Source organism: Bactrocera dorsalis, unplaced genomic scaffold (assembly GCF_023373825.1).
Source record: "Bactrocera dorsalis isolate Fly_Bdor unplaced genomic scaffold, ASM2337382v1 BdCtg184, whole genome shotgun sequence".
Lineage (NCBI taxonomy): Eukaryota > Metazoa > Arthropoda > Insecta > Diptera > Tephritidae > Bactrocera > Bactrocera dorsalis.
In genome coordinates, this window is record NW_026038235.1 from 19264 (window position 1) to 42035 (window position 22772).

At 34.9% G+C, this 22772-nt stretch overlaps 1 protein-coding gene across 8 annotated transcripts; it reads right to left on the reverse strand.

The window, feature by feature from the left end:
• Nucleotides 1–3692: 3692 nt before the first annotated feature.
• LOC105222008 (reticulon-1-A) lies at nt 3693–20737 on the reverse strand. 8 transcript variants are annotated; one of them, XM_029548616.2, is made up of 6 exons: nt 20550–20737; nt 19232–19411; nt 7226–7433; nt 5806–6014; nt 5635–5740; nt 3693–5577 (listed from the first exon to the last, which is right to left on the reverse strand). In XM_029548616.2, the coding sequence occupies exons 2-6, from the start codon at nt 19299–19301 to the stop codon at nt 5514–5516; spliced, it is 657 nt and encodes a 218-aa protein (XP_029404476.1). In that variant the 5' UTR covers nt 19302–19411; nt 20550–20737; the 3' UTR covers nt 3693–5513. The 8 variants fall into 8 exon arrangements, with proteins under 8 accessions (XP_029404476.1, XP_049317933.1, XP_029404477.1 ...); XM_049461976.1 differs by having other exon boundaries at nt 20501–20642; XM_029548617.2 differs by having other exon boundaries at nt 20416–20573.
• Between the last annotated feature and the right edge of the window lie 2035 nt (nt 20738–22772).

The window sequence follows — 22772 nt, forward strand, 5'->3', positions numbered from 1 at the left end:
AAGGTATTTCAGTTTAATGGCCAATTCATATAGGACTTTTGCTTCACTTCAGGCATTTGTTTTGGCAGAAAAGTTCGATGTATTTGATGAGTACGTTCACATAAAAAGTTTTCGACACGAAGCTAAGCAAAATGTTTTTATTAGAGAAAAACACTGAAAGTAAAGCGTTCATTGTAACATATCCTTTGTTTTCCTCGCTTCGTTGTTTTAGTAGGATGTCACATAAAGCGAGGAAAGTTGTATGTTGCTGAGGACCTTAATTGTCCTAGAAACAACTATAAGCTGCCAAACATTGTTGCCCGACTACGGTTAAAAGTTGTTTTCCTTTATTTAGACTTACATTTTTTTAGTATATTACCTTGTAGCCTTCAATGCCTTCTTCTATACGGTTTTTATTTCCTCAATCGTGTCAAAACGACATCTCCGCATGGGCCTTTTTAGTTTGTTGAATAGCCAGAAGTCGCATGAAGACAAATCAGGTGAATACAATGGTTGCCGTACAATATTAGTCAAGTTTTGCCAAAGAAGTCCAACCAATTCAGCATGACATGGTGCATTATGGTGATGAAGGAACCAAGAGTTCTTCGTCCATAATTCCGGCCGTTTCAGACTAATAACTTATAGTTCTTACAATGTGCGTTCCAAAGTAAACAGGACTTTTCGAATCTATATGTCGACTAGTGCGTTAGAATCTGCTTATCTTTATCGATTGTCCAGCGAGAATTTTATGACATTTCATTGATTAGTAGTGAAGTTATTGCGTTTTAGGTGTCAGTATGTTTGTGTTATGGGTGCGAAAATGAGCTTAGAACAAAGAGCCAACATTAAGTTTTGTTTTACAATTGGTAAAACTTTTGCCGAAATGTTTCAATTGATGAAACAAGTTTATGGCGACGATTGTCTATCCCGTAGCAGAGTGCAGAGTGGTTTCAACGTTTTTAAAGAGGTCGTGAGGACATAATTGACGATCAACATGTGGATCAATCAAAATCCGTGATCACCGGAAACTCCATTGAAACTGTGCGTGGATTCAACAAAAATTAGCCGAAATTATCATTGAAATTCATGGAAATGGAATTGAACATCTCCAACACATCGATTTGTAGCATTTTGACCGAACATTTGGGCTTATAAAAGGTGTGTACACGGTTTGTTCCGCACAAATTGACTGACGACCAAAAATTGCTCAGAATCCAACATTCGAAGGACGATTATTTGACCAAAAATCACATTTTAACCATTAACCACTCCCCGTATTCACCTGATATGGTACCGTGCGACTTCTTCCTTTTCGGAAAAATGCATTTGCCCATGAAAGGAAAGCGTTATGCCATTCAAAAGGCTTGCACCGACATACTGGCGGTCATATCGGCCAACGAGCTAAAACACTCGTTTGACATGCTTTTGGACCGTGTAAAAAGCTGTATCGAAACATAAGGAGACTATTGTAAATAAAAAATAATTGATTTTGTCGGAAAAATCATTTGTTCCGTTTTTTTTCCAGGGAAACGGTCAGGGAAGAACGGTCAATAAGGAATACTACCTGCAAGTTATGCGCAATTTGCGCGAAGCAATCCGCCAGAAACGCCCGGATTTCTGGAAGAACAAAAATTGGCTTTTACACCACGATAACGCCCCTGCTCAAACATCGTTGTTTGTGCGCCACTTTTTGGCCGAAAACAACACACTAATGCCGCAGCCACCGTATTCCCCCGATCTGGCCGCCTGTGACTTTTTCTTGTTCCCTAAACTGAAGAGGCCCATGCAAGGACGACGTTACGCTTCTCTTGACGAGATAAAGACGGCATCGAAGAAGGAGCTTAAGAAGATAAAAAAAATGATTTTTTGAAGTGCTTCGAAGATTGGAAAAACCGTTGGTACAAGTGTATAATATCTCATGGGGATTACTTTGAAGGGGACAAAATAGATAGATAATAAATAAATAATTTTTGAATAAACACCGAAATTCGTGATACTTTTTGAACACACCTCGTAACTTTCAAACATCAAGGTAACATAAGGAGCATACATTTTATATGTCTGGATCAAATTTGGATAAGTGGGAATTTGACCTACTACAAAACCACAGTTGGGCTATAGTTTCGCGACTCACATAGGAACTGGAGAACTTTATCTGCGACAGGCAGTATTTATGTTTCGGAACCCCAGGACTGTTACGAGTGTTATAACAATCCGATCGATTACCTGATATAAGATATCCTCAAAAGAGGAGAGGAGAAAAAATAAGATTTTAAAGCTTACCCTTATGAGATTTGGGCACGCGCCATGTTAAGTGAACGTAAAAAGCATAATGCTATTTACTAGCTTTATGATAAACATATCCCTTTGATATAATAAACAAGAAGAAAGGAAGTTAGAAATAAACAGGGTTTCCACTCAAGAATTTAAGGATGGTAAGGATACGATAAGTTATCGTCGACGTCATCAACGGTAGCCCGAAGAAACGTGCTATTTCGAGAGGGTCGGATCAAAGGGAGAAGAATGTCAGTATCGAGAACGAAGCTCACTCTCATTTCTCGCGGCAACTCGAGTTCTTCGTTTGCAATAGATAGTAGTTTGACTCCAAGTACGCCATTCACTGAGAGGGAGTTAGTGAAGGTGTTAATTGCTCCACTGTAAATGAGGGTCAGTGCTTGTCGGAAGTTAGTTGCGCCCGAAGTCGGGTCGGCGTATTGTTTTATGGCGTCGACTTAGTTGACAACTGACCTTTTGATGCTCCTAGGAAGCGGTTCCGCTCCAAGTAGGTGACTGCAAGGATGATTGCTGCGAAAGCACCCCAGCAGGAGCTGTTTGGAGAGGAGTTCAATATGCTCTTTAACTAGGAGCATACGTTCTTCACTATGCAGGTGTTCGTTGGGAGACATGCGGCGTAGTTAAGGACTCGCCGACCGATTACCTTGTAAATTGCCAACAACGTTTCTTTGTCCTTTCTCAATGTGCTGGCGGTTAGTGAATTAAGGTTTTTGTTGCGCGTCTGCAAATACTGTCGAAAGTCACACGTAAAATTTTGGGGTTATTGACAGTCGGAGTTAGACGCCATCGACTGCAATATTAAGGTCAAATGTGTACAGTTTGTGAAGATGGTCGCAGTGGATTAAGTGGAAAAAGGGTTAAGTTCCGTGCAGCGAGGAAGCGAGAAAGGTCTGAGAGATAGCGGTTTTCTTCAGTTCAGTTTGTATGGTAGCTATATGCTGCAGTAGTCCAGTCTAGAAAATGTATTCTGTGCCGAATTTCCTGAAGGGTTAAAAAAAATGTTTGTAATATAAGGACTTTGTTTGCATGGCATGTATATTTTCCGATATTGACGGTATCAAAAAATGAGAAGCTGGGGATATTCGAGCAAGCAAATAACTGCGGCAATATTGCGACAGTGTTGTTTTTTTTTCTGATACTTATATTGCAACATTTTTGCGTCGAATATGATGCCTTGCTATACTGCCGCAGTGATTGAGACTCGAACATTCCCGCTTCTTGGAGGTGCAAAATTTTAGAGCGATAAAAACTGAGGGACTAGTTCGCCTATATACAGACAGACAGACGAACATGATAAGCTTAATACACCCTGTTGAGGGTATAAAAACTGTTAACATTGAAAGAAATGTTCAACTCATGAAAAGTAATAAGACTCAACGGGCTCATACCCAAAGTAGATGAATGAAACATAAATGGAGTTCGTAAATTATTTTAAAGTATGAATTTTATTTAAAAATTTTACATATGCAAAACAAGACAATTGCAACAAATTAGTAAAATCTGCGCTTCTTTTAAATCAAGTCAGTTCGCAGACAGTGTGTAACTATGCATTTAGGTATTTATGTATATATAATTGTTGAAAAGCGGTCATATGAAACGTACCACTATCTACATAGTAATATTGGTTTTGCGAAGTACTAATTTTGGTCAGCAAATACAAATACGTTTATTGAACAAATAATTCTCATTAAAAAAGGCATTACACTATACAAGTGTGTTCACACATTTACATTTAAAAGGCAAAATACATATCTACTAATTTTATATTTGAGTACTATGCATTATAAGTATTTTTAATAATTTCAAAGAAAACACGCTTTAGTTTTGTTATTTTTATTTTTCTTCTTCTTCCTTTTTTGTTCAATGTGATTAACCATTAAATATTTAGTGTTGATGACTGACGGACGCAAAGCGTTCACATATTTATTATATTTCTTTTGTTTTTGTTTTTGTAATTTTTATTTTAATTATTTTTAGAAATTGATTTTTCATATGCGCTTGCCTTTTGATACATACTGTATGAGTGCGTGTTTAATACTTTACTATGAATATTACATGTAAAAGATTTAGATTTACCGTTGTTTATCCAAAAACTGCAGAAATAAAAACGAAATGACACTTGGACACTCGAAATATTTGCTGTTTATTTTATACTCATTTGAATTCGTTAAATTCTAAGTTGTTACTTTTGTTATTTTAATCGTAATTTAACAACATAATCAAGAAGAAAGTGTTTTTGCTAATCATCTTCTTTACTTAATGTTTTGTTCATAGGTCTAAAATAGCAAACAATCGTGCCCGCTGTTTATACTTCACACTAGCAGAATTTCGCTCACTTGTTTTTTTGTTTTGTTTTTCTTGGTGAATTGTTCGACTAAATCTTAACTTGTAACAAAGGACTTGAGAAATATAAATACCCTTTCTCCGCTATAACTACGTTTAAACGAAAACAGTCCGTTAACATAATAGTTAAATTAATAGGCATTGTTGATCAATATTTGTTGTTGTTTTGTTTTTCTTGCATTTAACAGTTTATATAAAATATATCATTTTAAAATTGATTTACATGCAATCAAAAATATAATCATTATTATAAAAAAAATCCTATTGATGATATAACAAGTTGTTTCCGAATATATTGTTGTAGTTAGTTACAATTGTGTAGCAGTTATTATACAATATATAATTATAAATCGGTAGCAAATAAAACGAAATTTTACGCATTGTAATCAATGTAATTCAATACAAATAAAACGAATAATTTCCCGCTGAAAATATGAAACAAAGCTTCTCGTTTTCTCGTTTTCTGTGCATACAATTTATAGTATTTTTTAGTATACATATATATATGTATATATATTTTGGTTTTTTGATTTGTTTTTCTTTATTAACTGAAATGTGAATTTTTATCGTTTTCTGCTTTAAGATTTTCGTTTTTCATTATTATTTGTGTGTTTTTGTTTTAATTTAATCATATTTTGTTATTGTTGTTATAGACTGTGAATGCATTAATTTTAATTATTCTCTACTTTGTCGGCGTTCACACATCTTCTCTGCTTGTTTGTAGAATTTTCATAATGAGTTCTTTTTTGTTGTTTTGCTGTATGTATATATTGTGTGAATGTGTGTGTATGCGCCGCCATCTATTTAAAGTTCTTAAGTTGTTGCTTCTTAAGTTTTAGTAATTGCATTGACAATATTAAAATTGCTGCTGCTAATATTTTGCACATTTATGCGCTTTACTTGTCCTTGTCTGATTCAGCAGCAATTGGTTTCTTGCCAATTGGAATGGCGGCCTTAATTCTGTAAAGTTGAGAAATTAGTTTATTTTCAAATACTTGCTAAGGGGCTTAGACTTACTTGTCTGTGATTTCTGTCAATTTGCTTCGTACCAAATCCAAGTATGTGTCGATTGATTGTTTGTTGTTTTCGTACACCTTTGGCAAGGTGAAGAGCGAAACGAAGGCTGTTTGTGGAGAAGAAAATCATTATTATATGAAAGCAGGTGGCGCTGGGCAAGTGCATAGTTACCTAAGATGACCAGAGTCATGCCGTTGAACCAACCGCCAATGTAAGTCAAAACCCACAGGATAACGCCGAATTTAATTGAGTCAACCAAATCTTCCACGAGGAACAGTCGTCGCAATTCAGCAACGAAACCATTCACATGTGCAACAGCAACGCCGGCAATGTTTTGGACTTTCTCTTGCGACAGAGTCAAATCGATGTCGAGGTATTCTCTGCAAAAACAAAAGTGGCAACACATTTTTTATTAATAGAAACTCAATAAATAAAGAAGCTTAAATTTAGTACTGTCAGCTACAACAAAGAAAGCGAAGTTGAGGAATTATAATAGTCCGTGCCCACGTCAGTTGGGTAAACGTAACTGGAACGGACTCGGAACTCGGTAAATATTCAAAATTACTGTTTTTTTGCCACAAAACTGACAAAACCACAAACAACAAGTCGTTGTTGAACATCAATCTTGAAGCATCACTAGGTCAAACCGTGAACTACATTTAAAACAAACGCTATAAGGTAAGTGGATTCGTAGTTCGATTTCTTTCGCTTGATTTAACCAAACTTGTCGTCGTTTCTCATATTATTGTTACACTAGGGATTTATACACGAGTATCTTTGGGTAAAGACTGTCAGTATTATTATCCCCAAAACTATTTGTAGAATATTGTATTTATAACAATGCCAAGTTAAAGACAAATTTTTGCGAAACCAGAAAAATCTTGCAGTTAGTTCTCATATATCGACAAATAGACTTGAACATATCATAAATCCGCCTAGGAGTTTTATTTAATTGCATATGGTCGGTAGTTCAGCTGGATAACTGAAGGCGTGAGATTTTAGTCGCAAAGGCGGGACAATCAGGAAGGAGGAATATAGGGATAATTTTACCTCGACTTATTTCAAACAAAATCGACGAAAAAGGCTAATCTTGTTGAGGAAGAAGGGCTCACTAGGCCTCTTGCACACCTTCTGTTAATTAACCGGCGCTCACTCAGCTCACATGAAGACAGTGTAAGTCTGAGCTGTTGACATTCTTTATTTTCAAGCTCATCAACATTAAAATTTCCTGTGATTCTTTTGAAGTTGTAGTAGTAGTTCGATGCCACTAAGTGTGAGTCTGAGATAAGGACGTTTCGACACCTTGCTATCGGAGATGATGCCCCTTTCTCTAAAGAAGTCTGAGCTGAAGTCTATCACCTTAATAACATTCACATGCTTGAAAACGATGCAGTGGTTAGGAGACTGAAACTTTGGACAGTGTCCGACAACAGATTCAGACTTTAGATTACTAAGCAAGCCCTAATCTATTCATAGAAAAGCGTTCGATATAATAGACGCTTACTATTTGAACTATAAACTTGGAAACATAAACCAAGTAATTATACAATAATTAAATGGTTCCATCAAATGCTCAAGATTTTTTACTTACTTGAAGGGATGTCCCTCTGGTGTCTTCTGTATGGCCTGCAAAACAGATTTGTAAATCCTGAACGCCACTGTACCAGCTAATGTTAGCAATGACAGGTAGGCGAAAACGCTAATGACGGAGAAGCATGAGATGGCGAGCAGGGTGACAAGACCAGCACCGAAGGTAATGCCAGATTTCTTAACATCTCGCCAGTAGATCAGGGATTCCACTGTAATTAGAAAGAAAAATCATTGATAAATAATATGAAATTAGAAACAATTTTTGTTTAATTATTTTTGCAACTAAAATTCTTTGTAAAATAATAGAGATAATTGGAGCAGCGATTAGACTAATACTTTTCCACACAATTAGTTTCCAACTGAGAGTATAATTATGTTTGTAGATACATTCGAATGTTTTAATAGATTTTAAACAAATTTATATATATGTATAGTGTATCGAAGTTATCAGAAAAACATGTTTTATTTTCACACATGCATACATTGTTGAGGGATACAAATCACACATCTCTAACTATATATGTATGTATGTAAGTATGTATAAACAATAAAGAATTTATAATTAAAGAAACGCGATGAAAAGTTTCTAAAAATTATAATCGCCACACGTTGCCAAAATAAACATTTGTATGTTCGTATGTAAATGCTGAAGATATACGAATATACACATATGTATGTATATTGACGTATGCATATGCTTCGAGTTTGGTTGTGTCTCGAGTAAAAAACCACATACACACATATGTACACGCACACTGTGAGACACAGCAACAGCAGTCAGCAGATGAAATCTTCGAATAAAAATATCCTATGTAGAATGCGAGTAATTATGCAATAAGATTTTCGCATAATTTCCCGCAACAACATATATTTTGCATTTCACTTGTTTCTTCTAATTGCACTTGCACTTTATTGAATTGGCAGCCGGATCGAGACAAACACTAGCAATCACAAAAAAAAACGAATATATTATATATGTATAAAGTTCACTAACGAAGAGTGGACATAAGAAGAGCAAACAATAAACGACTGCAACAAGGACGAAAATAAATTATTTTAATTGTAATTACATTTGGACATTTTGACGCTTGTAATACGTTGAGAATTCCGGAGGGTACACCTTCAAGTTGTTCGTTAAACTATTTTAGTTCTTTATTTTAGACGATAAAAATAAAGAAAAAATAGAGAGCGTGCAAGAGCTGAAAACGCGCCGATACTAAGTAAAGCACTAAGCAAACAAATTATACAAACTTTTGTGCCGCATTAAATGTGGCGGAAATGTAGCAAAACGCTTTACTGCTTTACTAGTCGCTTGGCAGAAGGCTTTATTTCATACGGTGTATATAAGAGAGCGTCTAGAGTATTCACATTTCTCATTTTTGTTCAAATGAAATAGCTGAAAGTATCTAGGCAATTGTTTTTGGCAGTCAGTAAAAATGGTGGGTGGCGGGCAGTGCATTGTATTAGCCGCAGTGTGAGCGGTACGAAAGAGAGGAACTGGCAAAAGTCAAAAGAACTGGCAGCGGCAATATTCTTTTGCTCCGGAAATATTTTATTATTAAAATAAATAATTATAACTCTGAACAGTTTCGCGGGGGGTTGGAGAGGGTGTTTCGAAGACAGCAAATGGTCGTTGAAAGCAAAAGTGTAGGCGGCAGCAGCGGTGGGCGGTCGACAAGAAACCACAAATATTTGATCACTCACATTGAGCATTACTGATCCGATTGGCCGGCAAGCAGTCGTGTAACAATCGAATTATTTTGGTTAAAAACAATTAAGATGGCAAAGAGAATGTGGAGATGAAGTAAAGAAGATGAAGGAAATGAGGTGAACACATGACGTTTAACGCTCTAGATGTTTTTCTTTTCCTATTGTCGGAAGAACAAGAATCGAATAAAATTATATTATAATCGAGAAAAATTAAAGTAAAATTTCAGGCATTTACGAGAGGGCATTTTGCATCATCGGGAATCGTTTCGATTATCCAAATCTATACGAAACTCCTGAAAGAACGCCAAACACACTGCTGACTGTCCTTTGGCTTTGGTTTACTGCGTAATAATAATTACGTATTCCGATTACTTTTTTTGTGATTCCGGCGTTAAAACTAATAAATAATACACTTTTATACAAAATATTAAGGATGAGTGGAATAAAATTGCATCCTCAGTCTCTATTTCACCGCACAAAAAATAAATTAAAAATCAATAAATAGATCCAATAACAAAAAATGTATGCTTAGACTGTATTCGCACACGGATTTTCTTGTCACGAATATCAAATTCTCGTACGCATTCATGTACGCAATGCACAAAAATATTTTTGACTGACTATTTTTTACATTATTCACCCTTTTCTAAAATATTTATGTTATATTATGCATATTTGCAAACATATTACAAAACAATAAAATTTATATTAGCGAATATATTGTAAATATTCATTTGAAACCGAGCGCAATTGAGCGCTTTAGGCGACAAAAGAGTCCGTGTGTGAACCGGTACTTAGTTGTGTGTTATTAAAATAAAGTCGTTAGTGTAAATATCAAACTTTAATAAATTATAATTCATCAATAAACAAAAGTCATTGCTTTTCATTGTTTATTCTTTGAGAAATGATGAACAATATACATATAAATTATATTTAATTTTAAGAACAATATCAACTCATATTTAATGATGACCGCAATCGCCATACACACATGCATATACACATACATACACACATATATATATATATACATATATGTAAATATGTATGTCAAAGTAATGAGATACTCTTATGTTTATGCCGATATGGCTTCAAGTGTTCAGATTCCTGAACAAATAAGCCAGATTTATTTTTTTAGATTCAAATGTATGCACAATGCTAAAATGTTGTGTATAAAAGCGAAACTAAAATTAAACTAGAAATTGTCACTTCTAAAATTAATAAGACAAAGCTTTTACTGTCTGTCAGTTTTAAGGAATTCGGTGGTGGGATTACTGGTATCAGTTGCAGGTTTCACACTGGTATTTTTTACTTTTGAATAAAAAAATGCTATTAGAAAGTTTATGAATACATTTCCACACATACATATGTATACGTATAAGAAAAATGGAACATGAAACGACTTTTGCTAATTGGAAATTCATGCATAATTCATTATATTAAGTAGTATTTGGAAGACCTTGAATAAGTCATTTATTTAATATGTTTCACGTAAAAATTTAGATTTGAAACTTGAAATAACAAACACGTGTTTGCTATAAATATGTATCCAAATATATAGTGCGAAGGATTCACAGATTGCACTTTAGTGATTCAAAAAATTATATTTTTTATTTTACCAACAAAGGGCACTTACAAACAGCACTTACACTTACTCCAAACCAGAGCTCTTGGTATTCGACTAACCGTATTAACCACATAAAGCATTATTCGAATAATAATATCCGGTTTGCAGTATTCGGATAGTCGTAATTGTTGACTATTCGATTAACCATTCATTTTCGATTATCCGGTTAACCGTTTTTCGTCGACTATTCGAAGAGGAAACGTTCAACTTCTACACATTTTTTCCGCTTATAAAAGTTGATAGAAAATTTGCAGTATATAGACGCAGAATTGGTTTTACACAAATTTAAAAAAAAAGGAAAACCCAACGTTTGCTTTGATTTCAAACATGTCAAATTCTCTCAGTAGAACAACTTTTCGAATAGGCGTAACATTCATACAAACTGTTACAAACCAATGACTAAACTTTCCAAATTACTTGCTGACAAGTAATGCGAAACGTGTTGTATTTGCAATAAAATAAAGTTAACGTTTATTATTGAAAAGTAAATAGTTTTTTAAATGCATTAGCATGCGAAGTTAAGGTAAATAAATTATAAAGGGTGTGAAAGTAGTAATGTTATATTTGCACATGACTGACTATTGCTTCTATTTTTTAGCAAGAGAGTGCCATAAGAGTGGCCAATGAATTTTTACCGAAGTCAGTTAAAGAAACTGATGATGCCTCAGCTTTCAAACATCAGCTTAATTTCGTTTTTTATTGTTTTATGAGAGATTTTTTTTGTGGTTGTTTTTAAATTTGTTCATGTTTATTTCCCTGCTAGCAATACTGCTAGTCGCTATATGGCGCTTTAAGTAGTATATAAATTCATTCAACTCTTGTTGATACACCCTTTATTTTGAAAAATCGTTTTTTTTTTTTTTATTTTTAAACCATGAATTTTCGTTTACGTAATGGTTGCAGCCTGAAATATTTATTTGTGGTAATTTTCGGTCTTTAATCGTGTAAGCGGTGTCTATGCCAGTAAAGAAGAATTATCAGTATATTTCGTTAAATAATAACGGATACTTCGATATTCATAATGAGCTTTTTGTTTTTCTAATCGAAACAGTTTACTTCGTTTTTTTATAAAAATAATAAACTATAATATTAGGGAGTAACAAAGCACAAGTTTGGAAATCCTTTTTTCTATTTTCGGTTAGTTGGCAACGCAGAAGTCAGCTGTTTGACTTTACTTCTTTTATATCTGTTAAATTGTTTATTGTTTGAAAAAAATTTAAATCTTTAACATATATTTTTTTAATAAAATCTAACTTGCAGAACATCTAAGCAATGCATAAGCGTGACAATACTGAAAATATTTGAGAATTGAAAGGAGCAGATATGGTTGCTAGTGAAGCAGATTTCATTTATTAAATAGCTGAGTGAAATCAGTTTAAAGTCATTTTTCGGTTTACAGTGTGAAGAACATACAAAAGTCGTCTTAGCTTTGGGACCACTTTAGGCATTTTTATTCCTTTTACGAATTCAGTTTAAAAGATTCCACACCAAGAAAGTAATTGAAGACTACTAAGCAAAATATTAAATATTATGAGCAAACTTTCTCACTTATATGATCATATCTGTAGGTAATCATTAAAAAATGGACAGATTGTTGTTGTAGCTGCAGAAAACATTCCTGAAGTAATTTCGAGGCATGGTATCGACTTGACAGTCCTTGGCCAGATAAAAATCCGGGGTGCGTTCCGGTGGTAGTTGGAATTGACTTATTGACTGAAAGGTATCATCTCCTTTCTTATGCAAAAAACATTGATTGCGTTAAATTTGTTTCTTATTTTTTTCCCACCTTCTGTCATAAATCCTTCAAAATTTCTTGCTGGCCATTTAAATCAAGTGCCCCAATTGTGCCGACGTTATGTCTATTTCCAATTCAAAATGGATATACATAGGTACATATTTAAATTTATAATACTTCCTAATATTCCTTAGGCAACAAAATTACAAAAAAAAAGTTAAGTTCTATAGTTAAAACAACAGAAAAAACTACAACTTAAACTATTTTTTATGTCTAATTTAATATGGATAAATACTTTGAGAAATTTGCAAATGATAAGCAATCATTTAAGCGCCTTAAATATTTGATAACTTTTACTAATGAACTCTCACATGTATTAGTAGTATCTGTCTGCTCAGCACTCTTACTATCTGTTGCCAAGTGGCAGCAGGCGGGGTGATATGACGATGATGACGTCGACGAAGACATCGTGTACACCTTTACCTATACTCATATCTACATATATACGTGCATGCGTGGCAAGCGAAATCCCTAAAGCAAATCAAATTAAACCAATTCGAAAGTGTATCATAAAAAGACAAAAACTGGTATGAACAATGCACTAACAACAACAATAAATTTGTTAACGGAAACGATAACGAAATTGATGGTTAGCAGATACGAGCGCGTAAGTGGAATACGTAACGGGACAACAACAAACGTAATCACAGTGCTACACTTGAAGCCAAGTGAACGTGGTTTCGGACTACGATTCACCGTGAGTATGCAGATATCAAACGATCGACGGTGAGTGGGGGCCACGTTGACAAAATCAACACATTACGGCAGCACAAAAACAACGTGTTACGCCTAAGGTGACGCAAAAGCTTTCATTTATAGAAAATAATGCACATTTCTGGTATTTGATGGAAGGAAATAGTGGTGTTTTCAATAATTCATCGATTTTGCTGCTAGTAAAGTTCTTTTCATTGGACTTGTATTACCTGGTCCGCGTTCGGGCAGTTTTGTGATATTGCCGTTGGAGTTGGTGCGTGAGTAGCGCTTATTACCACCAGCCATTGTGTGTACTGTTGTTGTTTATTGACGAAGCGATGCGCAGGACGTAGGGTAGTTGTATGGCGAACACTTGTATGCCTTGTAATAGCGAGCGAATCCGGTTTTTGTTGCACTTGTGGGCGCCAGAAGCAGGAAATTGCGTGTTTAACGTTAATAAAGCACACCTCAAACGAACTTTTTTTATTATTTATAATTTTTTTTCTTTTAGTAAAGTTGTAATTAATACGCGAACTAACGTGGCGATTCTGCAGACCGCCAGACGATTTTTTACACCGACGTACACTTGTAGACTAAATCAAACAGTGAATGGCAGACGACGAACGGCAGCGCTCAGCCCACAACAGCGAAATACGGAACGCTGAAGAAATTAGAGACTGAACTCAAATGAAAGCCGAAGGAAAAAACTTGCTGCTTACGCTGTCAACCAGCTAGCTTGCTTGTTTGGAATTCGTAAGCGCGTTATTATGCCTCTGTAGTCACGGAGCGACGCGTTGTCCCTCCCTAACTCCCTTTCTTTGTGCCCTTTTCGTGGCTTAACCGGCTGTTCCGCTTTTATCTTCATTTCGTCGTCGTAGTCGTCGGCAAAACTGCAACATGTCGCTGTTGGCCCCACATATGCTGAAACGAGTTTTGAGCCCGAAATAATGTTGCTCAATTGACACAATTCTCACTCTTTTCGGTGTTAATTTTTTTATTTGCTCCAAGAAAACGAGCTTCTAGTCGGTTTTTTATTACTCGCCAATGCGATTCAGCGGGAGTGTGAGCGAGTGTAAATTATTCTTTGCTTTGAGTAAGCTGGAGTAGCTTGTGTGGTTACAGTGGGCTGCACTCATATAAAACGAGTGGAAAACTTAGGGATTTTTTAATAAAATTCAAAAATTCTGAAATAAATATTGTATTATCAGGGAAATCTTCAGGTCTAACTGATAAAAACTAAAAACCTTATTAGTAATTTAGAATACCTTGGTCTTTTAGTCGGAGAACAATTTGTGAAAATGAGAGGATAAATCCAACTTAGATTTTTCATAGAGATCTATCTATATCTTTCAAAATTTTTTTTTTATGTGCAATTAAATATTTTTGACCCACAGTGCACGTTACATTCTCATACATTTCTCCAGCCGTATGAGCTTAACTAAGATTACCCATTCAAATTGAGAGCAAACATTGACAATTCAATTTTTAATTATTAATAAACAATCTTCAAGCAGACGTAAGAATAAAAATAAACTCTCTCTCCCTCTTAACGTCTCAATAATAAGTGATACAATTTAGTGTTGCACTTGTTTTCCATTGTGAGTTACGTGCTCATAAAAATCGCAGCTATTGAGTGAAAAGTATCTAACATATGTATCTGCTCAATATTATTTTAGTCTCTGTCGTCAATTAAGCTTACCTCAGTGCATATGCTCTTAGTCGGAAATGTATCTACTTGTGCTCGCTCATTAAATTAAAAGTTAGTAGCTAAGTTGTAACCACATGAACTCACAAGTAGCGCCTACATATGGTACGAGTGAAGTATGAAAAAAAAGGCCGAGTCGCCGCATTGCGACGTGTCACTGTGATGCCACTTTAGCCGCGTGGTCACTGCTCACTTCGGCTACATGGTCATCGCAAATTTGAGCTCTTAGCCATATGTGGAGAGTAACAACAAAACAACATGCAATAGCTCATGAAATAATGTCTACAAAGTGGTGGGTGGGGTTCAGCATTTTAATGCGTGTGATTCATTGTAATAGAAATGAGGAGAGCACTTGTGAAATTCGCCAAAAAAAGGGGGCAGCAAATTAAACAATTAAAGTGTGCGCACTTGTTTTTTTTTGTTTTTTGAAAGCGCGCTCGAGTCTGTATTGTGCGTCATACTGAGACCGGCATGGAAAAGTTTCTGAGTAATCGGGGTTTGATAAATGACAATATTCAGTTGAACAGCGAGCAAACGTATGGCGAGGCCGCTGAGAGTAGAGTAATGAGATCATAATAAATGACCTTCCCAGTTGGGAATCAGCTCGTAAGCTTTGATCGATACGTAAACTTAAACAGTTTGCTAAATAATCAAATATAGTAAACAAAAGCAACAATACAGAAATAACAAATTATTCAAAAAATTATAGCAAATGCATATACACACATACGTATATGTATATACATATGTATTTATCTAATTTTGATAATAGTGGAAATTTTTAGTACCATAATTATATAACAATTAATTGAGCTATTCTAGAAATTGCAAGTCATCTCAGACCTTTCTGTTTGTTCGATCTATTTCTGGAAGAACGGACCCCATTATAAAAAAATGTATTATTTGCACTTTCACGTTTATAGTATTACGTAACAGGCAGGCGGAAGCTTCGTATCAGTAAGTACAAAGTATAATTTTTTCCTCGCAATTACGACTGCATTATTCAAAATAGTAGCAATCACAGATGATACGTCAATATTTCGATACCATTTTTGCAGTATGATTGGTCTGCTGCTTCGACATAGACCTCAGTTTCGTCGATTTTTTCTAGCTAGTAATCTTTTAAAGACACCAGAAAAAAACGATGAGGTCAGCTACGGAGTACGGCAAGTCGACCGATCCACAACAGTCGGGTATGAGTAACTGCAGCGGACCCCGAGAACTTGTCACCATTCCTCCAAATTACTTCAGGAATGTTTTCTGCCGCTACAACAACACACAAATAACAGAATTTCCACATACCAAATGATTCAGTGACAATACTTTCAAGATATTTCTTTGTTATCTTTGGCACTTTCAGCAGCTTTTTCGATGAAATTCGTTTACCTCGGACACCCAAAATCACTTGGGGAGTTTTTCTTTTGGTGGTTTCTACAGTAATAGAAACGTATTCCCACTGGATTCACCTCTTTCGATGCTCATATGGGGTTTACGCAATGCAGCGAACCCCCACGAAGGATTGTTGCGCCACTGTGTATTACCAGAATTTAGTACATAAAAAATAAAAACAAAATTCCTCTTTATCGAATGTACCAAAACCTGAGTCCCTTCAAATTGTATATTTCTCACACCTATTGTCCAATAGCTGTGAAATTTAAAGCATCTTTTGATCGTTAGTTCCACTTACAAAACATATGGATGGAATTCTACAAGACAAGCTATAAATATTTCGGCCTGCCTGGTAAGTATATCCGCTTATCAACAGAAAATAATAAGAATCGATTGATTACCGCTGTGCCTCTATTACTGTTTTCTTGAACTTAAAGCTTGCTTACCGTTATTTTTTTCGTTAGACTGCAATTTTTGCTTTGCACAAAGAGACAATGCACTTAAAAATAGGCGCAAAAACTGACCACAACAGTGCGGTCAATGAACGTCCGCATATAGAACCTGCATATGTGAGCTCTGCAATCGATGCAATGATTACTGCAGCGAACGGCTACAGCGGCTAGGTGCAAGCTTGCATGGGGAGGTTAATGGCAGCACTTATCTCGTTGTAATTTATTGACGTTTACATGGAACATATACTAACAATTTGTATAGGTTTTTACTTTTGTTGTACTCTCGACATTGTAAATTTATGTGTATGTATTTGTTGTGTATATAAGCGCATTTCGTACTAAAAATTGCGGCGTAATTATTGTAGCATATTAATTTAAATAATATGAGTGATTTACTCAGTAAATTTCATTATTCGAATTCTACGACTGATTCACTTGACGGCATTTTCGATTTGCGTCGCATAAATTTAGAGACAGAAATGCCGTGTTATTAGTTTAACTGCGTTTTGCATATTCATTTGGCTTGTGGCCTTATAATTTCACACAAAATGACATCATAACCAAGCAAACGTTGACTGTATGGCCTGGATAGTTTTCTGGGGTGGTTTCGAATTGCTAACGTCGTGTTGGTTTATAGCGGCTAACACGCACAAGCGCATATTACACTACGTAAAGTTCTATGTACATATGTACAGTCAGCTTCAATGGAATAGGAACGTTGTTAAAAACTTAAATTCTAGCAACTTCCTTAAGTTATACAATACTAAATTTGTGAGGAAGAAAATTAACTGATTTCTTAGATAACATTGTAACAAGAAACTCACAAAAAACAAAGATTTGCTTGTTCCATCTTTCAATTCAATTGACAACAGAAATAATGCAAGTTTGTTAGAGGATACCATTCATAAACAGTGTATCGAACACATTATTGCAGCAGTTCAAACAAAGTGGCAGCGCTAAAAAAGAACTGTCGAGAATAACATACAAATTTAGGATAGCACTGACATATTTAACTGTTGACAAAATCAACAAATAAGACCACGAACTAAAATTAGAAAAGGCACTTAAAACAAAGAACTATGATTTAAAGAGCTTGGCTTTTAACAATAGAGCAGCACTCATAACTAACGAGCAGAGAAATGTCGAATCGATGACAGCTAACGTCTAATAATGTTTTTAATAATTCTTTAAATTACACATGCAGTTTTTCTTTAAGAGGTTATATACAGTTAAAATTTTCAAAAAATCGATTATTTTTAATCTTCTTTTCTTAATGTACATATATTTCAGAATACACACAGAAAATTTATCGTTCCGGTGAATATCTTCGAAGTTACACGCAAATTTGAAGAGCCTTTTCAGAGAGCTTGGAAGTGCATTCTAAACTTTAAATGCTTGTTCTCAAAATGGTGTTTTCACAGTCGGTTGGTGACCACATTACTCGAAAACGGCTTAACTGTTTAGTCTCAAATTTTACCGGTTGCCAACATTAATTTCAGTTTTCACTTCAATTTCAAAAAAAAAATTATATTATCGAGCGTTTTTATATCTAAAAAGAAAATTCACTTGTTTAACCTTTCATTTAACAGAATTAATTTTAGCTTCTATGCAAATAAATTTTTTTAATTTTCTTTGCACAGTGACGCTACGATTTGTATTTATTCTTTGGTTTTGTTTTTGATATTTTTTTGATGACATAATTTAATTTAATTTTTTTTTGCCAAATGCAAATGAATGTAGTGCACATACATATGTAAATCCATATACAATATTTTTAGTTTCAATAGTTTTCAGAATTTAGAAATTATTCCTCAAAATTACAGTGAAGAGCAATAAAATATGGCCAAAACCAAGCGATGGAAAATTGATGTGTTATTTTCATTTTAGAGCTCTCAAATTTTTTCACTAAAAGCACCGAAATATTGGAGCTTTTGCTTTCTCCTTATGGTGAATTTGAGTATGTTTTGAAACACTTTATACAACATATATTTATTTAAATACAATAAAGTTGGGTAAATACACAATTTATACCTCAAGAACTAGTGGGTCCATTTGAATGATATTTGTTGATTTCATGCCCGCCATGAATAGCAGGAAAATTATTGTCATACTAGAAGGAATCACTTATAAACATAATCTATAAAGTTATACAAGCACTTAGAAAATAATCGAATTGAAATGTAAAAAATTAAATTTCAATAATTGTCAATCGATTGATTCTAACCGCTGCTTATTTGTTATTTCATTTATATTGCAAACATTGAATTCAGTATTTAGAAATTTAAGCAAAACACTGAGTTCAGAAATTCATTTAACGCGTTTTGCTCGTCAGTGTAAATAAATGCATTATTGATTCTCTTAAGAGTATCTCTTGCTAACGCACCAAGTAAGAGAACGACAGCCACAAAGAAAACCAAGAGAAAGCCTACTAAAGCAAACTGCAGCAGTAAAAGGGCAACAGCTGACGAAAACCGAGAAAAAAACGAATGCACCTGCCCTTAGCATAAAATGCGTTCAGGTACAAAGGGTTTTTAATTTCAGAGTTTGTGCACACACTCAAAAGATTCTAAGAATTTTAATTCAATACAAAAACAAATGTTTATAAATGTATTTCAGTTTCAACAAAAAATACTTACAAGACTCGCGATTGAGCGACAAATCCTTCAGTTCGGAGAGGGTTTGCAATAAACCTTGCACGTGTTCCATGGCAGTTTATATTTGTTTAAAAATTACACTTAACAGATTTTCACTTTGCTAAAGCTTAGTTGGATATTTCGATTTTGGGTTAACGTCGTTGTAGCACCGTTAGCTAAATACTGAAAGAAAAACACCGAAAATTTCGAAAAAGTATTAAAATCAACCGGAATCTAAACGCAACTGCGGGCGCTGAGAGTGCTTTTAAAACTGAAAGTAAAATTAATAAGTCTGCTGTAGGAAGAGACGATTGATGCACGCGACGGCTACGGCAACCCGAACGCATATCATTATCAACTATCCACTAAGGCGGAAAGATAAAGAACGACGTTTGGACTGCAGACAACAAACACACAATAGAAATTGTGTTTACTACAAAAACAAAGGTTATCAGTTTTACACAAGTGACGCCTACAGACGTCATAGGCGAGGTTTAAATCGATCGCGACTGATATACAAATGGGTTGGACGAGTAGTGAACGACGAACGTAGTTATATGATTAATACTGGCGAGGCATAGTTTAGGGAGCGCTGAAGGGCTGTCAACGACAGAATCACTTTGCTCGCTACTAAATTAAAGTGAAACTTAATTTGCATACAAAATTAGTTATAAATAATTGCAAAACCGAGTGATTAAGTTTGTATTATTATTTTTTAAATTTTAATAATTATCGTTTTTACTTAAATATTCGTCGATTGTCGCGTAAAATATGTGTGCGTACACCTTCGTTTCATTATGTGGCAGACTGAAGGGCAGCGAGAGGACTCGCTTGGCTCGATCTATATTAAAAACAGCTCGTACACACTATTTTCCGCTCATGAGGAAATAATACAAGCGTAATATGAATATACAATACGCAGCGGAATCGCATAATTTATGCCAACAACAAAGATGAGTTTTTCTAAAATAGACACAAGCGAATTTTGACAAAATGTCAGCATAGAAACACGCCAAAAATGCTGGCTTTCCGAGCAAATGATTTATTTCAAGCGTTTTTCGCAGGTTTTTTTATGGAAAACAGGGTTTTTAAAAATTGCAGCGCATTGTTTGCTTTTCGACATGTGCCGTTTTACGCCACATACACATAGCTCCTCGTGGAACTCACTCCAAAGTACAACACTATACCCGTTATTCGCAGCAAGTTATAATTATTTTTTTTTTATATATTTTAAATATTGTCTGTAAATTGCATTAAATCACTGGAAATCACCTCAACCACAATTGCGATAAATTTAAGAGATTCGAAAAATTAATCTTACATGAACCACGCACAGCTGACGACTAGAACACGAACCTTAGCCAGACAACGATCGACACACACTAGCAACTCGTGTGCAACAACAAGGCAAGCATACAAATATACGCTACAGGGGTTGGTTACAGAATTGAGGAGATGCCTGAAAAACAACAAAAACTACACCAGCAACAACAATAATTGCAATACGGTAGCGACAACGACACGGTGTGACTAGGGAGGTAGGTGCGCTATGAACACGTCGCGAAGGCAAGACGAGCGGTGCGATGACAACTTTTGGGCGTTCGCCGCGAATTGTGATTCTGTTCGGCAGTACAATTGATTTAAAATACTTTTCCGAATGTGTTAGTACACCATAATGATCAGCAGGCGACAGAAAAGAGCAAAGTCAAGTAAGTAAACTATAAGGGCATAAATCTATATAATATATGTATACTCATACCGTGCATGATCATTTAACTGTCAGCCAAGTAATAACAACAAAACTATGCCATTATTGTACTACATCTACGATTATTTCTATTTTTCAAACGCTATATGTGGGTACCCTTGTGAAAATAAAGAGGTTACTTGTAAATGCAAATGTAAACATACACTGCATACATACACACATACGTATGCATTTAATTACAAGTAAAAATATGTTAAAATGTATATGTATGCACCGATGCTAGGCAGGCAGTCAATCATAGAGAGAAGATAACCGGGGAAGCCAACCGTGCAGGCCGGTTTTCAATGCATTCGCGCACGTATGCACATTTGTAGGGAGAGCAACAAAAAGCGAGAAACACATGTGCAGCAGCTGACTGCGGCATCCCTGAGCGCCAAGAGTCAAACAATGAAGAGAGAGCACAGACTCATTGAAGTTGACGGCGAAAACACGGCAAATAGTCGGTTAGCTGGGCAAGCAGAGATGCAATATCAGCAATGCATTGTAGGGTTACAACAACAACACAAGGCCATGCAATCGGTATTAGGCATAGACAGCACACCCTACAACAAAAAAAGCATAAATTCTTAGAGTTTCGAGCACAGGTAGTCAATAAATTTGTAGGGTTTCTTCGAATATCGAAATTAAGATGAGTTTATTTTGACTGTACTGTGGTTTGCTCACAATTCTTTTCAAAACATATTTAGTCCAAGCAAAAATTTATACCACACACCTTTGGAAAACAAATTTTTACGGAAAGTACTAACTACTATAGGGTTCTTATCAACATCTGTTGCTTCAATGGTGATTATCCTTTATCTTCGCGACTGCGTTATTTCCACTTTGTGTGGTTATCTATTTAAGTACATACATATATACACATGTAACCCAAATATTTACTGAAGGAAAGTCTTAAATTATTTTTACATTTTTTCTATGAAGGAAAATTTTTCAGAAGATGGGCCATAAAGATCAAATTTGCTCACAATTTAATATTGACAATATCATCTTTATAAGCACATAAGTATGTACATATGTATATGAGCTCGTCTTATTTTATAATATACATATATAAGTTAGAAGAATTCCATTTTTCTCAAAATTACATTATTTTTTTTATTATTTATTAAATAATTATCTTAGCTCTTTAGAAAAATTAAGCTATTGTAGCTATTTTATATATCGCGAAGGGATTCAGTGGAACTACTACTTTTGTTTAGTTTCTCTAAAACGATATTTACAGCTGCATACGAGTGTACAATGTGTAAATGTCGTGAACCTATTGAAACTCAAATGAAAAATGTACTTAATTCACTGCTCATATCACACTCAAAAGCATTCTGTCACACGTACTGGTTTTACTTCAAATAAATCATTCACTTTCGGATTAATATTTTCAAGTCATGCTGACAACTTGGTTTTCATTTTCCAAAAGATAACAGTAAGTGTGATATTTTTCGGAACTATTTATAAACGGTGATCCATTTCGAGGTTCCCTACTTTTAATGAAAAAACACAGAAACTTCAAATTTAACGGGGAATTATGTATTTATAATTAGCTGACATACCAAACTGACCGATTAAATGATTACAAAGTTCTTTATAAAAGCTCTATTGAAGGTTGCTTATATTAAATTTCGTGGGCTTAGTTATACTGATAGTTTCTATAAAATACATGTGTGAAGGGCATCTAGCTTCGTTGCATCTAAACTTTTTTTTCTTGTTTTTTGCCACTAAGGGGTTAGGGGTAGTCAGAGGCTCGAAAAAATGAGAATTTTCAGATTTTTTTTTTTGCTA

Coding starts and splice junctions, on each gene's coding strand:
- LOC105222008 (XM_019988887.3), bottom strand. CDS start 13,355: ATGGCTGGTGGTAATAAGCGCTACTCACGCACCAACTCCAACGGCAAT. Junction 7,434..13,279: donor ACTGCCCGAACGCGGACCAG/GTAATACAAGTC, acceptor TTCTAATTACAG/TGGAATCCCTGATCTACTGG. Junction 5,741..5,805: donor CATGACTCTGGTCATCTTAG/GTAACTATGCAC, acceptor CTCCACAAACAG/CCTTCGTTTCGCTCTTCACC.